This window comes from Mustela nivalis (genome assembly GCF_964662115.1).
Source record: "Mustela nivalis genome assembly, chromosome: 9".
Taxonomy (NCBI): domain Eukaryota; kingdom Metazoa; phylum Chordata; class Mammalia; order Carnivora; family Mustelidae; genus Mustela; species Mustela nivalis.
Window position 1 is genome coordinate 114163786 of NC_139028.1, and position 16991 is coordinate 114180776.

Sequence of the window (16991 nt, forward strand, 5' to 3'; positions counted from 1 at the left end):
CGCGCCAGCTCGCCCCCTGCACGCGAGGAGGAGCTACTGCATCCCCCGCACGCCGCGGTCTGCAAACCCTGAACGTGCCCGCGGCCGCGCCTGGCGGGTTCCCAGGGATTCTCCCCCCTCCCTCCCGATCAGTGTGCGACCCCCCGGACCAGGCGCTTTCTGAAACGCTCGTGCACTCGCCCACGCCTTAAGGCCGGGAAACCGTGGCAGAACTCTCGGTCGCGGCTTGGTGAAGGATGGCGCGGGTTCGCGGCTGCGGCCGGCGGGAAGGAACACAAAAAGTCGTTTTCCTTCCGCTGTCTCTCCCTCCGCCAGGTCCTAGGAAATCCACACCGAAGATGGGGGCTGGGGGTGGGGCGGAAACTGCGGAGAAGATGAGAGATAAGAGTATGTGGAAAAGCACGCTTCACGTGGGACGAGGTGGCCGAGTGGTTAAGGCGATGGACTGCTAATCCATTGTGCTTTGCACGCGTGGGTTCGAATCCCATCCTCGTCGGCAGGTCGCGTTTTACAGGAGATGAGGGGGTGTACTTTTCTGACTCCCTGGGAAGAAGGGCCCGGGGCTCAGGTGCACGTAGAAGACCCGGATTGGAATTCTGGTTGATGCCAAATTGCGAGCCAATGTATTATCTGCGGTAATTAGAGAAGCCCCTTACAAGGTGCCACCGTTCTGTGTAAATTGGTGGAATTTGGTAGTGGCGGGGCTGCTGGCCACGCAGCCGCCATCACTACGAGCTTGTTGAATGGGAGAGCAAGAAAGCTTCTGAAGTGTCCCGAGTGGCCGGAGCTTGAGGAGAGACTGAAAAGTAGTGACCCTCTCACTGAAGTGTCAAGGTCAAGGAAAGCTACATGGAAGGTCCAGCCTGCTATCTGGATAGGAAGGCCTGGCCAGGGAGCGACCCTGGCTCCCCAGTGTGATGGAGTGAAGCATGAGAGATTCAAAGACCAGCGTTGGGGGCATTAAGCATCCGCCTTTGGGTCATGATCGGGGGATCCTCGAATCAAGCCCCGCATCAGCTCCCTGCTCAGCTCAGCAGAGAGCCTGCTTCTCCCGCTCTCTGCCTGCTGCTCCCTGTGCTTGTGCTCTCTCTCAAACTCCTCCAAAAAAATACAAGGCAGAACATACCTTAACTCACTCTATGAGACCAACACTACCCTGATGCCAAAGCCAGATAAAGACATCACAGGAAAACTTAATAACGAATATCCCTTATGAATAAAGATGTAAAAATCTCAATAAAATGCTAGCAAACGGAACCCAGCAGCTCATTAAAGGGACTATATACCCCGACCAAGCTTGATCTACTCCAGAATGCAAGGGGGTTCAACATAAAAAAAAATTAATGTAACACACCACATTAATAGAATGAAGGGGAAAAGCCACAAGGTCATCTCCACTAATGCAGGAAAAAACATTTAACAAAACCCAACACCATTTCAAGATAAAAACACTCGGGACGCCTGGGTGGCTCAGTCACTAAGCGTCTGCCTTCGGCTCAGGTCCTGATCCCAGAGTCCTGGGATGGAGCCCTGCATCAAGCTCCCTGCTCAGCAGGAAGCATGCTTCTCCCTTTCCCACTCCCCCTGCTTGTATTCCCTCTCTTGTTGTCTCTCTGTCAAATAAATATAATCATTAAAAAAAAAAAGCGGGGGTGCCTGGGTTGCTCAGTGGGTTAAAACCTCTGCCTTTGGCTCAGGTCATGATCGTGGGTTCCTGGGATCGAGCCCCACACTGGGCTCTCTGCTCAGTAGGGAGCCTGCTTCCTCCTCTCTCTCTGCTTGCCTCTCTGCCTACTTGTGATCTCTGTCAAATAAATAAAATCTTAAAAAAACAAAACACTCAATGAACCAGGAATAGACGGGAACTTCCTCAACCTGATGACACACATTTATGAAAAATCCACAACTAATGTCGTATTCGATGATAAAAGACTCACAGCCTCTCCCTAAGATAGGAAAAGGCCCACTTTTACCATTTCATCTGCTTAATTCTGCACTGGAAGTCCTAAATACAACAATGGAAAGGAGGAAGTGAAACCATCCATGTTCACAAATGATAAAATACACATACAGGAAAAAAAAAATCCTAAAGAATACACATACACACACACTTAGAGCTAATAACCAAATTCAGCAAAATTAGAGGTTCAAGATCAACACACAAAATTCCGTTGTATTTCTTTCTTTTTTTTTTTTTTAAGATTTTATTTATTTGACAGACAGATCACAAGTAGGCAGAGAGGCAGGCACAGAGAGAGGAGGAAGCAGGCTCTCTGCTCAGCAGGGAGCCTGATATGGGGCTCGATCCCACGATCCTGGGATCATGATCTGAGCCACCCATTGTATTTCCATACACATAATTCTGACACTGTCAGAGAGAGAGAGAGCGTGCGCACAAGTAGGCAGAGTGGCAGGCAGAGGTGGAAGGAGAAGCAGGCTCCCCGCCGAGCAAGGAGCCCCACAGGGGACCCCAATCGCAGGACCCCGGGATCACGACCCAAGCTGAAGGCAGCGGCTCAACCGACTGAACCCCCCAGGTGCCCCACATCTTGTTATTTCTTGTATGTTCAGACGTCTTATTTCTTCTTGAATCAGTTTTGGTAGTTTGTATATTTCTAGGATTTATTACTTTCATCTAGGTTTCTCATTTGTTGGCATACAACTGTCCATAGTATTCTCTTATAATCCTTTTTATTTCTGTATAAACAGTAGTAATGACCCCACCTTTGTTTCTGATTTTAATAACATTAAGTTCCTCTCTTTTTCTTAGTCTAGTCAAAAGTGGCTCAGTGGGGGGGGGGGGGCACCTGGGTGGCTCAGTGGGTTGAGCCGCTGCCTTCGGCTCAGGTCATGATCAGGGTCCTGGGATCGAGCCCCGCATCGGGCTCCTTGCTCAGCGGGGAACCTGCTTCTCTCTCTGCCTCTGCCTGCCTCTCTGCCTGCTTGTGATCTCTGTCTCTCTCTCTCTGTCAAATAAATAAATAAAACCTTTAAAAAAAAAAAAAAGTGGCTCAGTGGGTTACGCCACTGCCTTCGGCTCAGGTCATGATCTCAGGGTCCTGGGATCGAGTCCTGCATCAGGCTCTCTGCTTGGCGGGGAGCCTGCTTCCCTTCCTCTCTCTCTGCCTGCCTCTCTGCTTACTTGTAATCTCTCTCTGTCAAATAAATACACAAAATCTTAAAAAAAATAATTTGTCAATTTTGTTGACAAGTAACTTTTAGTTTCATTGATTTTCTGTTTTCTATCCCGCACTGTGTTTCCCTTCACCCTAATATTTATTGTCTCTTTCCTTCCGCTAGTTATTTGCTCTTCCTTTGCTAATTGATTGAGGTATAAAGTCAGATTACTGACTTGAGATCTTTCTTTCCTTCCTTCTTTCTTTCTTTCTATCTTTTTTTTTTTTTAAAGTAATCTCTACCCAGTGGAGCTCAAACTCAGGACCCTGAGATCAAGCGTTTCAGGCTCAATCGACTGAGCCAGCCAGGTGACCCCTTCTTCCTCTTTCATGTAGACATTTACACCGACAGACTTCCTCTCAGCACTCTTTGGGCTGCATCCCATAACTTTCAGTGTGTGGTGTTTTCATCTTCTTTTGTCTCGAGGCATTTTCCAATTTCTCTTTTGATTTTCTTTCTTTCGAGGAGAGATTTTTTTTTTAAGATTATTTATTTATTTATTTAGCAGAGAGAGAGAGATCACAAGTAGGCAGAGAGGCAGGCAGAGAGAGAGGAGGAAGCAAGCCTGATGCGGGGCTCGATCCCAGGACCCTGGGATCATGACCTGAGCCAAAGGCAGAGGCTTTAACCCACCGAGCCACCCAGGTGCCCTGTTATACAGTGTTCTTAACTGTACTCCCTATGCCATACTTTTCGTCTCCATGACTTACTTGTCTGCAGGTGGAAGTTTGCCCCGCTTCATCCCTTCTGCCTATTTCATTCATCCTCTCGTCCCCTTCTTCTTTGTTCTCCGTATTTATGGGTCTGCTTTTTGGTTTTTTTGGTTGTTTTGGTTTTCAGATTCCACAAAAGAGTGAAATCATATGGTGTTTGTCTTTCTCTGACTTATTTCACTTAGCATAATACGCTCTAGGTTCTTTCATGAGAGAAAAAAAATTCTTTTTTATGTCTGAGTAATGTTCCTCCGTGTGTGTGTGTATGTGTGTATCACATCTTCTTTATCTGTTCATCCATCAATGGACTCTTGGGCTGTTTCCATATCTTTTGACTTCTTTTTTTTTTTTTTTTTTTTTGACACAGAGAGAGAGATCACAAGTAGGCAGAGGCAGGCAGAGAGAGAGGGGGAAGCAGGCTCGCTGCCGAGCAGAGAGTCTGATGTGGGGCTTGATCCCAGGACTCTGGGATCATGACCTGAGCCGAAGGCAGAGGCTTTAACCCACTGAGCCACCCAGGCGCCCCATCTTTTGACTTCTTTTTAACCCATTAGTTCCAAATTTGTTAATTGGTACATATTTGGGAATTGTCCTCTTGTTGTTATTGGTTTCTAGTTTTATTCTACCGTGATTAGAAAAGATACTTTGTAGGATTTCAATTTTTTAAAATGTAGCGCAGTTTTGCTTGGTGTCCTACTTGGCGATCTATTCTGGGAGATGTTTCTTGGGCGCTCGAGAAGGAGGTACATATGTTCTGCTGTTGTAGGTGAGTGCTCTGTGTGTGTTTGCTTGGCCTGATGGTGTGCTCAGGTCCTCTGCATCCTTGATCTTTTGTCCGGTTGTTGTGTCCCTCATTGAAGGTGGGGCATTGATGTGTCCAACTATTCTTATAGAAGTGTGTATTTTTCCTTCAAATCCATCCATTTTTGTTTCTTATGCTTTTTGGGATTTTGTTATTAGGTGTGCATGTGTTTATAATTATTTTACCCTTTTATGAATATATAACATCCTCCTTTGTCTCTTAAATAATTCTTTTTTAAAAAGATTTTATTTATTTGACAGGCAGAGATCACAAGTAGGCAGAGAGGCAGGCAAAGGGGGGGGGGTGGGAAGCAGGCTCCCTGCTGAGCAGAGAGTCCGATGTGGGGCTCGATCCGAGGACACTGGGATCATGACCTGAGCCGAAGGCAGAGGCTCAACCCACTGAGCCACCCAGGTGCCCCATCTTAAATAATTCTTGACATGAACTCTCCTTTGTCTGATATTAGTATATTCATTCTGGCTGTCTTTTGATGACTATTGGCATGGAATACCTTTTCTCATTCTTTCATTTTTCAATTCATTTGTGTTTTTTGCTCTAAGGTAAGTTTCTGGTAAACAGCATACGGTTGCATCATTTTTTTTTTTAAGATTTTATTTATTTATTTGACAGAGACCACAAGTAAATAGAGAGGCAGGCAGAGAGAGAGAGAGAGAGAGGGGAGGAAGCAGGCTCCCTGCTGAGCAGAGAGCCTGATGCAGGGCTAGATCCCAGGACCCTGAGATCATGACCTGAGCCCAAGGCAGAGGCTTAACCCACTGAGTCACCCAGGTGTCCCGATGCATCATTTTTTAATCTATCTGACAACCTCTGCCTTTTCATTGGAAAGTTGAATCAATTCACAAACCAGGCCTCCTCCTCATAAAAGGGTGAGAATCTAGAGGGCAAGGATTGGCCTTCCAATGTTTGTGTCCCTATCTCAGGGCTTGCCACATAGTGCCCTCTACAGGTGTTTGCTGATGGCAGCCAGCTGCTTCTGAGGGCCTGCGGGCAGGACTGTCAGGCTGCGGATGTGGCAGGGACTGGGCACCAGGAGAGGAACGGACAGACGCATCAGTATGTTTCCGGCACCGAAAGCTGGCTGCATCCTGACTGAATGGGCAGGTTGGGCTGAGTCTACCAGGAAGGAGGATGGGAAGAAGGAATTGCAATGTGACATCAGAAGGACATCTGAGGGATGAGTGTCCTCTTTCTGGGCCCATCCTCCCTCCACCACTCAGCCCAGCGTGGGCTGCTCTCGAAGACTGTAGACCAGCACCGGTGGGTTCCCTGGGACTGTTGCCTGGCCTGCGAGGGTGGGTCTGGCAGGTCTGGGGACCTTTGGGTTCAAAGGCAACAGTCTGGGGGCGCCTGCCTGGCTCAGTGGGTTGGGCCTCTGCCTTCGGCTCAGGTCATCATACCAGGGTGCTGGGATCGAGCCCTGCGTCGGGATCTCTGCTCGGTGGGGAGCCTGCTTCCTCCTCTCTCTGCCTGCCTGTCTGCCTACTGGTGATCTCTGTCTGTCAAAAAAGAAAAAAAAAAAAAGCAACAGTCTGTGAAGGTGGAGAAGGAGAAGGGGCCCAGGGCGGGAGTGGTCCTGTTCTCACCATTCCCAGCCAGGCGGTCCGGCGCGGCCTTGTGGTCTGCACAAAATTCCGTTAGGACTACAAGCCCCGTTTGGTAGACGGCTGTCTGTACTCCATCCCCACCCTCTCCCCAGGACTCCACGCACTGACGGGCAAGTCCCCATTCCCAGTGCTTATCAGTGAAAGGACCTGGCTTTGAACCCAGAATGCTGGATCAGGGGCGCCTGGGGGCTCAGTGGGTTAAGCCTCTGCCTTCAGCTCAGGTCATGATCCCAGGGTCCTGGGATCGCGTCCCGCATCGGGCTCTCTGCTCAGCGGGGAGCGGAGCCTGCATCCCCCTCTCTCTCTGCCTGCCTCTCTGCCTACTTGTGATGTCTGTCTGTCAAATAAATAAATAAATAATCTAAAAATAAAAAAAAACCCAAAACCCAAAATAGTTTCTATTAAAAAAAAAAAAAAAGAAAAGAAAAGAATGCTGGACCAGCTCACCCGCACGTAACCACTAGGTTAAGCGGCCTCTGAAGAGGCAACCACCCCTTTCTCTCCTGGATCTCTCCTCTGTCTAACCCCCAATTTATGCCTCATCGCTAAGGTCCTTCATCATTGGTCCCCAACCCACTGCTCCAGCCTCATCCTCTCCCCTCTGGCTCTCTCACATCTTAGGGGCTCCCCAACTCCCCAATCCCCCCAACCAGAAGTCCCCACTGTTCCCTGAGTTTCCTGAATATGCTGTGTCCATGCCACCGCCCTGCTGTCTCTGCCTGGACGCCCCTCCCCGACCTGGGGCTTGTGTGTGTTTGCGGGGGGGGGGCGGGGCGGGGGGGGGACACAACATAGACTACGACTCATTTACTCATTTTTCCTTCCTTTGAGGCCCCGCTGAGGGGACACTTCCTCAGAGCTGCCGCCTTGACTTTCCAGAGCATCGTTTTTTGGACTCTTACACTCCATACTTCTGAAGGGCCCTCACAGACCCCCTCCCGCATTACATGTCACATTCTACGTCCCATGGCCTTGGGGCGGGGACCTGTCTCCTTTGTGTCAGGCTCACCAGAGTCTGGCACAGTGAACAGTAGTCAAAGGAATGAACCCTCCCTTGGGGGTTCTGCCCTGTGGCTTCAGTTCAGCCCCCAAGGTCCTATCTCACCTCTGAGCAGGGACCCCGTGCTGGCTCAGGGCCGGGTATTTAATAGCTGCTCAGTGAACGTTCTTGGCAGGCGGGAGGGCATGTGGGCAGAAAGGCTGGTGCCTCTGAAGGCTTCGCTTTTCTCTGGGCTGGGCAGGATGGTACAGGCGTGTGATGAGGCAGGACTCTTGTCCATCCCTCCGGAAAATTCACCAACTACCTCCCCGAGGCTCCATTTTTGAGAAGGGGCAGGGCTGGGGAGGCAGAGGACCCCAGTGGAGGGAGAGAGTGACAGCAGTTCACGCAGCCGGGTGCTCTGCCCAGGAGCGCAGGCCACTATGTGCTCAAGAGGGCCCAGCACAGGGATGCCCATGAATCTCCACCCTCTCAGGGCCTCAGTTATCCCATCTGTCAAATGGGTACAATCAGCCCTACCCCACCCAGCTCATCAAAGCCAATAGAGCTGAAAGCGCTTTGGAAATAAAGACTCAGTGAACCAATTATACAAATGAAGAAGGTTGTTATTAGACCCAGGAGCAGGATTGGAGGGAGGAACAGCCAAAATGTGGAGTAAGTGCTTAGGACTCCTGCCTTGAGCCTCTTGAAGGAAAGAGAAGCAGGTAGTGGGCAGGAAGAACAGCACCTACAGGGAGGAGGGGGGTGGGGGCTGGGTCCCGGCTCTGCCACGGACCAGTCGTTTCCCCCTGAGACTTGGTTTCCTCACCTGCACGCGGGGAGCGCACGATCCCTGCCTGGCTCCCCCCAAAGGTCTCAGTGTGACTCGGGGACAGAAGAGCTTTGCACACTGTAAAGAGATGCGCACCCGTGAAAGCCCACTGCAGCTCCGAGACCGAGGCCCAGCCAGGCTCTGGGGAGTGGAGACAGTTAGGTGTTGGCAATGAAAACACTGTTTAGGCCCCACAGGGTCCGGTGAGTACCCTCAGATCCCTAATGTCTGTTCCTTCTCCCTGCTGCCCTCAGCTTCCCTGGCATCCTCTGCCCTGGGGTCTGAGAGATTTGATCCTGGGGTTACTGCAGCCTGGGGAGACGAGCAACTCCCCACTCCCACTCTCAGCCAGAGGCTGGGCCCCACCAGCTACACCCTTGGCAAGACCCCACTGGTGGCCTCCGATCCCCACAGATTAGCAAGTGCATTTCTTGAAATTAACAGATAGACTCTTGGCCGTCTTTTCCCTGATCGGCGCCCTTGGGATGAGGTTGTGTGCATCTCTAAATAGTCCGTCTCTGTGTGTCGGCTCCATTCCTGGGTGAGGGTCAGAATGACCGCTGGTGAATTTTTCCTTGCAGCTCCCAAGTGGACACCAGCCAGGGAAGGAGAGCAGCACCCCACCGCCTCCTGGCACCTCCAGACCAAGGGGACCTGCCCAGCAGAGGCTTGAACCTGGCTCGCCATTCCCCCTGCGTTGGGGTCTCAGCTCCCAAGGGGCAGCGAGGAGAGAGCTGTGGGCAAGCCCTGGACGGAACACTTCAGAGCAGAGCCTTGAAGAGGAAGGAAAAGGCGGCTCCACAGGAGAGCCCCAGGGCCAAGAAGAAGGTCATGAGCGTGCCAGCCACCTCCCTCTCGTGTGGTAGCACCTGCCTAGGACACACAAGAGGAGGAACTCTTAGGGGACACCAGGCCAAGTCTCGACCCAACGCCAGTGCCCTCTGCTCCCCTTACAACAGGGCACCTGAACTCTAGTCTGGGCTGACCCCACCTCTGGGTCACTGTAACTAGGCCCTTCTCTTTGGACTTTAGTTTCCCAATCTATCAAGCCAGGCCCCTGCCAAGGACATTTCTCGGGCCCCTGCAGGCCCAGTTTTAGAGGATTCTAGATTCCACCGCCTTCGAGCGCCACACAATGTCCCAGCCTTGTCCTCCCTGTCACCTTTACTCTCTCTGGATTCTCAACTCTATTGTCCCTAAAGTAAAGAGCCCATGATCCCCCCACTGGATCAAGACATTAGCTCCACGTTCAACTGAGAATTTGGAGAGGCTTTGGGACCTAGGCCCAGAGGGGAGTCTCTGGAAGTTGTCCGCGGGCTGTTTCATTGGCAGGAATGTGTCTCCCCATAACCCTACCCCCTCAGCCGCCCCACCTGCTCAGGCTCCATCTCCCCAGCTCCTGCCCCGAGGCAGGCTCAGTGTGGCTCAGTGTGGGCAGGGGAGGGGGTGGGCCACAAGCGAGGCCTAGAGACAGCTAGGGCCGGGCTGGCTAGAAGCCGAGTGGGCCCCCTCTCCGCCAGCCCACCTCCCCAGCCCCAGGCCCTCCCTCCTGCCCCCAGACCTGGGCGCCAGGCACATGGTGAGGGACATCAGATAGCCGTTGGAGACAGCGAAGAGCAGCATGAAAGTGATGAAGTAGGCATCCTGTGGGAAGAGGATGGGCAGCCGGGACCTCTCGGGCACGTGGCACAGCATGAAGAGTGGCACGAACAGGATTCGCAGGCCGACCAGCAGAGGCAGCAGCCGGCTGTCCTCGTCCGGCTGTGGCAGAAGCTGGGCTGAGGGCCGTCCCTGGGAGCCCGCCCCGGCTGGACTCTGTCACTTGCCCTGACCTCCTACTCTGCGTGTGCCGGGGAGGGCCCAGCACGGAGGCCTCTGGAGGGTGAGGGGGTGGGCCGAGGCCACCCAGCAATCAAGGACTGGCCGGGGGCTAACCCCCTCCGTCCCTTCTGAGCTCCTCTCTCTGCAGCAGAACTGGGGGAGACCTTACACAGCATCTTTGGTTTCCCACCTAGGCTCCTCCAAGGACGCCGGGGGGTTCCACGGACCCCTCTGGGGCAGGTGGGGTTGCTGAATAAGATTGGAGGCTGGGGATCCAGACCCCAGCCCAGCTGGGATCAGAGCAGCCCCTCTTTGGTCTGCCTCATTCTATCTCCTTGGAAGACTTCATTTAGAGAAGTAGCACCTTGGCTAAAAGCAATCCGGACACTAGGAATCTTGTCCAACCTCTCACATGGGATAGGAACCTCCAGGTAAGGGTCTCTGGGCTGGATGCTGGCGACACAGGTCAACTGGACATGACTTCTGCTTTCAAGGAGCTCATTGTCCAAGCCCTGCCTTGCATACCTCCAGGGGCCAGGAGCTCACTACCTCTTAGCCAGCTGTTCTGTTGCCAGACCTAGATTGGTCCGACTTTAGGGAGATCATCCTTCTGGGCTCTTTCACACCCTCTGATCCCCAGCTGCTTCCTGGAAGGGTCAGGTGCCCCCAGCCCAGGTATGCTCACCCACAGGAAGTAGGAGGTCAGGCTCCGTCCTACCCAGTCCATGATGTTGAAGAGAAGGAAGCAGCAGATGGGGTTGAAGAACCGACCTGGGAGAGAAACAGGGCTCATCCTGGTCCCTCCTCCCTCCCCCTCCCTTAATTCCTCTGCCCTCCTCCCGCCCTCTCCCTGCCCCGCCCTCTTCTGCTTCCCAGCACTCACTCCACTTCCCAGGACTGGTGGAGCTGGTCACCATGGCGGTGATTGCAGGGAACACAGACAGAGTGACAGTGAAGACAAGCACAAGGCACAGCGCCGTCAACCAGATCTGAGAGCCAGAGGCAGGGGTGTAAGTAGGCGGCACCAACGAGGGCCCCAAACGCAGCTCCAGCCTCCAAGTCCTGGCCCTGGAGGCAAGACACCCGAGGCCTGGCCTCGCTGTGTTCCTGACCCACTAGGACTCTGGCACCTTGAAGTGGACCAGGGGAGCATGAAGGTCCCACTCCATTTTAAGGGTCTTTAGAGAGGCCTGGAGAGAGTAGCTCTCTCTTCCCCAGGGCTGGTGGTTGGAGGCCACATCCAAGCCGAACCTTTTGGAAGACAATGAAAACTGAAGGTTTTCCTGGCTTCTGGGGCTCCTCAGGCTCCAGTTCTGGCTCCTTCTCAGCGTCCAGATCCAGAGTCAGGGCTACCTTCTGGGGACTGTTGGGAATACCGTTCTTCTCATCTGGGGCAAGAGGGGAGGTCAGAGTCATGCCTGTGGCAGCCAGGCTCCATGGAGAGTGATTCCCAGCAGTTAAAACAAGTGGGATGTAGGCAAAGAGAATTAACCAGGGAAATATGCTAAGCTACTTCTTATGAAGCACATATGTGTGTCGGGCAGAGTTAAGCACCTTAAACAGATTATCTCCCTGCTACTCCTTTCCAGATAAAGAAACGGAGGCTCAGAGGGGTTAAGGGACTTGCCTAAGGTCACCCAGCTTGGATGCCGGAGGCCGGGATCCGAATAAATGCATTTGGACCCAGAACTAGCGTGTTGGCGCTCCACTGTCTCCCCATTTTACAGAGGGGGAAACCGGCGCTCGAAACCCACAGGGATGGCTCTGCTCCCACCGGATTTCTTCTGGGTCTGCTCACACGAGTCTACTAGGGTTGAGGACTCCAGCTGGGAGGTGTCCCAGAGGGGAAATGCTTCCCTGCGGAGGTAGCTTCGGCCTCCCTTGGGTTCCCCACCCCCCCCCCACCCCCCCGGCCCGCCGTGCACTGCCACGCAGGGTCCTGAACTCACCAGACTGGAGGAGCTCAGCTTTGGTCTCCAGCTCCTGCCCTGGCACCTGTGGCGGTTTCTTGGCTAGGTAGTAGCGGGCAAACTCCTGCAGAAGGAAAGCGTTGGCCCTGCCTGGCGTGGCGGAGGCGTCTGGCTCCCTCTCCACCCTGTGGACTGCGAGGCCGGCGTCCCCCAGTGGCTGACTCCTCTGGGGATCAGGTCCCTTCCTCCTCCTCCCCTGGCCTCTCGCAGGGCCTCAGACTCAGAGCTGTATCTGAGATGCTCTGAAGTGGGGCCTCGAGCCCAGTACCAGGCTCACCAGGTGGGGCAGGCTCAGGTAACACACGATGGACATGAAGATGCCCACGCAGGGTGTGATGAAGTACCCCAGGGCGGAGGTCTGGGCATCCACGCCACCTGTGCAGAAACTTCAGCTGCAGAGTGGAGGGGGCTGGTCCCGCTGGCTCCCATGGGCGGGGGATAGGGGCGGGGCTAATGACTCGTCCCACTTCCCATCATGCACTTCTCAGCTTCACCTCCTGGCCTCTTCCGCTCTGCTGGCTGACAAAACTCAGGAGCCCATGCAGGACCCCAGGCCAGCCCTTTGCTTCTTTCATTCCTGCCTGTCACTTTTGTTGAGCACCTATTATGTGCTCATTTTTACTGCACGCTCCCTACAGTCTGAGGACAGAACTCTTAAGAAGCATTTCGGTGGGAAAACTGACACAGGTGTCCAGTGCCCTTGGCTGGGGTGCAGTGGGATTAGGATTCCAACCAAATTTACCTGAATCTTAACCCTGTCCCCCCTTCCCTGAACCCCAGGCTGCTGCCACTTACCAGCATCAGCCTCAGGAATCCTGCCCCAGGCCCCAAGTTAACCCAGCCCTCACCTGTTCATTCTCTCACTATAGAGCCCAAGAGCCCCACTCCCTACTCCCAAACCCAACCCCAGCTTCCCATCACCTCCATCTCTACCCAGAACCCAAGGCATCTCACTCCTAGCACACTCTGTCTCTCTGTCTGTTCCCCAGAATCCCAGAGGCCGCTTCCGCCCCCCCCCCCCCCCCCCCCCCGCCGCAACCACCCAAGTCCACTCACTGGCCATGGACATGAGCATGGCCAGGGCAGCGAAGATCCCAGCCAGGCCCTGGCCACTGAGGAAGAGGGTGCTGTAGGTGGAAGGCATGGTGCCCAGCTGCCCGAAGAGGCTGCCCTGCAGAACTGCACAGAAGGCTGTGGAGGGAGAAGAGTGGGGGCTGTCGCTCAATGAGGCAGGCCTTAGAGGCTCCCCGGAAGAGGCGGTGGCAGGGTACACAGGAGACCCTGGATTAGGTCGGGCAGGCATCAGACTCTGGGCATCCTGGTGTAACACTGTTCCATTCATTCTTCTCATGTGCAGCCATAGGTCTGAGGGACTAGGGGCCAGGAGACCTGATCTTAGGTCACTGTGGGTTTGGGACAAGTGACTTTTCTCTTCCCTCTGGGGCTCAGTTTCTCCTCAGGGATAGGAGTGCAGCTGCTGCTGTCTTTCCTTCTAGGATATGTTGGGCCTTTTCAGTTACAAAGAAGAGGCTCGGCTGAAGCCCGGGGTGCAGGGGGTGGGGAGGTGGGGAGGCGGGGAGGGGAGGCGGTGCTCACAGTTGATGAACCAAACAGATGCCATGGTGATGGAGAAGAAGGGCCCAGGGCTCATGTCCACCTTGACCAACGCCGCCGTCAGGGCAAAGAGCAGCAGGATGGCCAGCAGGCTGCCCAGAATCCGCACCGTCTCAGGGACGCTGCTCATAGGTAGGGGTGGAGTGGGCATTGGCTGGACCCCCGGCCCGGGGTGGGGGGGGGGAGGCAGGCAAGAGATGGAGCTCAGGGTTGGACAGCGGGAGCTGGAGGGGGCATGCAGGGGCAGTGGAGGAAGGATGGGAGGTCTTCCCTGGGCCCAGGGATGGATGGCGCTTCCTTAGCAGGGGCAGCGGCAGAGGGACCACAGAGGGGCGGCCTGCGGGGAGCCCGAGGGGCGGGGCCTCTCACCACTGGTACAGGAAGGAGTTGAGGAGAGTGAAGAGCAGCAGGGGCAGCTGGGACAGCAGCGTCACCCAGTTGTTGAAGTTGAAGGCGTCTGCGGGGCCGGTGTGGTTGCTGTCCAGGGTGCCGGTGGTGGTGGTGGTGTTGGCCCCTGCCAGCCGGCCCTGGAAGTACTGCCAGGATGCCAGGGGAGGGGGTACAGGTCACCCTCGGACCTACCCTGAGGAACCCGCCAGCTTTTCCTCTCTGTCTGCTCCCCTGCTTGCCATTGCTCAGTTAACGTCTGCGGGAGCTATCTGTCCTGTACTGATCCTAGCGCCTGGCACACAGTCAGAGCTTGATGAATGTTCCCTGAATTGAACAGCTGATGTCTGGGACAGAGCCCAAGCCCTAAGAACCCCCAGCTTAGGCCTTACTCCATTTTTGAACCACCCCTCCTCTGCAGAGCCCTGGTTCCAGCCTCTACCCCCATTCCTGCAGCAGCTTCCAGACTCCTGAAGATTTACTGAGTGCCTACTGTAAGCCAGGCCCAGCCTAAGTGCTGACCAACCGTATTCCCTCTGGAACATACATTCATTAAGCTTCTGTTTAACTTCCACCTCCCCGCCCCCATGGCTCGCCCCTGTTGCCTTCAGGGCAAAGCCCCAAGATATTGAAACAGCAGTGGGAGCCCTTCAGAACCAGATCCTGGCCTCCCTGTTGGGTTGCATCTCCTGCTCCATGCTGCTAAGCTCTAGTACCCCAGGCTCTGGCCCTTTCTCCGAACAGGTTGGCATTCCCCTGCCTGAGTGCCTTTACGAGGAATGCCTGGAATGTCTTCTCCCTTTCCTCCCGCTACCTCCTAACCCCCAAACACCCATGCTTTACCTACCCTTCTCCCAAGTTACAAATCACCTCTTCTATGAAGCAGAAGGAATTACTCCCTCCTCCACCCCCGCCGGGGACTCAAAGGACTTTGCTCCAAGCCTGGAGTGGCAGGTGCCCTATTAAATTATTAATAGCTCTTTGGCACCCAAGTCTTTCTCAAGACCAGGGGCTGATTTAACTTTGGGTCTCCAGGGCCCAGCAGAGAGCCAGACGCTGAAAAGGCATCTGGAAAGTTGCTGCACTGACTATGTATGAATAACTCAGTCCTAAAGAGAATACAAACCCCACGTTTCTGCCTTCCCTTGAGAGAATGCGGGCTCCGAAAGGGCCGAGGTTTCCTCTGTTGTGTTTCCCCCTATCGCCCCAGTGCCAAGAACAGGGCCTGGTTCACAGTAGATGCACATTATTAACTGTTTGTTGGGTGAATGAATATAATTTGCTTTTATTCAATGAAAACCAAAGGCTTGGATAACCCACTTTGGGAGTGGATTAGCCCAGGAATGACTCGCCAGGGAATAATGACCAACGAGGGTGGCGGGTGGGTAGTTCTTGGCTAGTCCCACAGTTCCCGCCCCCGTTGGTGGCCTTGCCCCTCTAGGATCTGGGCGTCCCTGAAACCTTGACGTTTCCTATCAGTGAGCGGGGCACCTCCCCTCTCTGAGGCTCTTTGCTTCAGCGGACAAACGGGCAGAATGAGGAGTCAAAGGCGGCGCGGTGGGAGTCCCAGGCGATGGTGGTTGTGGCCATGAGGCTGGGCACTCTAGCCGAGTCTCACCGGGATGGCCGTAATGAAGAAGTTCCAGGGAAGGAGCGTGCCCAGGCCCAGGATGAAGAAGCTGATCCCGACCAGGTGGTAGCTGTGAGGATCAGTCAGAAGGTCACCCTGAGGACGCGTCGCCGCGTCGCCTCCCCGCCCCCCGCCAGGCCGCCCCCTCCGCAGAGCGGACTACAACCCCCATCACCCTGGCTCAGGTAGCTGAGGGAGGAGACTGATGGGAATTGTAGTTCCATCTCGTCTGCTTTGAGCCTCGGAGCGCCCGAAGGCAGCGGGTCTGCGCTGGCCACGGCCACCCGGATATCCCCGTCCGCACCCCACCGGGTCCCCAACTCGCCTGTCTTGTGGGGCGTCTCCTCGCGCCATGGCCGCCCAGAGGGATGCGCCGGGGTGGGAGGGAGGCGGCGCGCTGCACCTGCACAGACGCGGGGGCCGGAGGGCGGGGGGATCGGGAATACTGGGTCTGGTGGGCGGCGGACAGAAGGAGGGGGTCGGGTCCCCCCGAAAGGGGCGGGGGCGGGGGAGAGGCGGGAGCAGGGGAGGAAGGCCGGGACCGATTTCCAACCGTGTCAGGCTCCTCAGGCTCGGACCTCGCTCCGCCTCCGGGGCGGGGACAGAGGGTCGTACCACCCCTCCCCACCTCCTCCCAGCCGGGACTCTGGACTCCCGCTTTGGACGCGCTGGAGCTCGAGGACCCAGGACTGCCCTCGTGGTCCCGGGCGGCTGAGAGGCAGCTGACCTGAGAAGGTCCCCGGGGCCTCCCCGCCTCGCGGTCGCGGGTCACGGACCTCGGCGGGAGGGGTGGGGGAGGCGGGACCGGGCTGGCGAGCGGTCCCGGTCCCTCCGGCAGTTCGAGGTGGTGTCGGACCCGCGCAGCGCCGGGTAACTCGGGAGCCCGCGGAGGGGCTGGCTTGTCCAGGGGTAACCTGGGCGTCTGTCACCAGCGGTCCTGGGGGGCTGCGCCGAGCTGGGTGCTTCGGGAGGCCAAGGAGAGGGCCATGTGCGGTGCTGTCTGAGCCCGCAGGCGGGTCTGGAAGAGAGACGGACCGACGCCTTCTTCTCCTCCAAGCGGTGACTGGGGAAGCATCGGGCCTTTGGGGCGCCCTGCGGAGGCGTGGGCCCAGCTGGGGAGTCCAGGCGGGCTTGGCGACAGTGAGGCTGAGCTGCGTTCCGGGCAGCAAGGGGTTAAGCAAAGGCTCAGGAGGAATGGGTGACCCGGAGATGTTCTCCCTGCGCTGCCGCCAAGCGAGCAAACAAACAAACAAACAACTTTCTCGGGCGGCCCCAGGTCACGTCACATCAAACCTATTAAGACGTACCCACCTCCTACTTTTTTTTTTTTTTTCCTGTGAAAAACTTCTAAAAGATTATAAACCGCTGCAATTTTGGAATTAATTTGCTCTAGCTCAAGTAATTTACAAGTGGATCTGTTTGCTCTGCAGTTCCCGTGCAT

The 16991-nt window shown here is 55.1% G+C and overlaps 1 protein-coding gene across 5 annotated transcripts; it reads right to left on the minus strand.

Annotated features, from left to right (window-relative positions):
• Window positions 1–7901: 7901 nt before the first annotated feature.
• On the minus strand, window positions 7902–16358 carry SLC29A2 (solute carrier family 29 member 2). 5 transcript variants are annotated; one of them, XM_082748521.1, is made up of 12 exons: window positions 15876–16358; window positions 15539–15620; window positions 13903–14069; window positions 13516–13655; window positions 12976–13110; window positions 12197–12294; window positions 11899–11983; window positions 11201–11337; window positions 10833–10938; window positions 10635–10720; window positions 9690–9889; window positions 7902–9001 (listed from the first exon to the last, which is right to left on the minus strand). In XM_082748521.1, the coding sequence occupies exons 1-12, from the start codon at window positions 15902–15904 to the stop codon at window positions 8890–8892; spliced, it is 1377 nt and encodes a 458-aa protein (XP_082604647.1). In that variant the 5' UTR covers window positions 15905–16358; the 3' UTR covers window positions 7902–8889. The 5 variants fall into 5 exon arrangements, with proteins under 5 accessions (XP_082604647.1, XP_082604650.1, XP_082604649.1 ...); XM_082748524.1 differs by having other exon boundaries at window positions 7902–8997; window positions 9690–9772; window positions 13516–13687; window positions 15047–15620; XM_082748523.1 differs by having other exon boundaries at window positions 9690–9772; window positions 13516–13687; window positions 15047–15620.
• Between the last annotated feature and the right edge of the window lie 633 nt (window positions 16359–16991).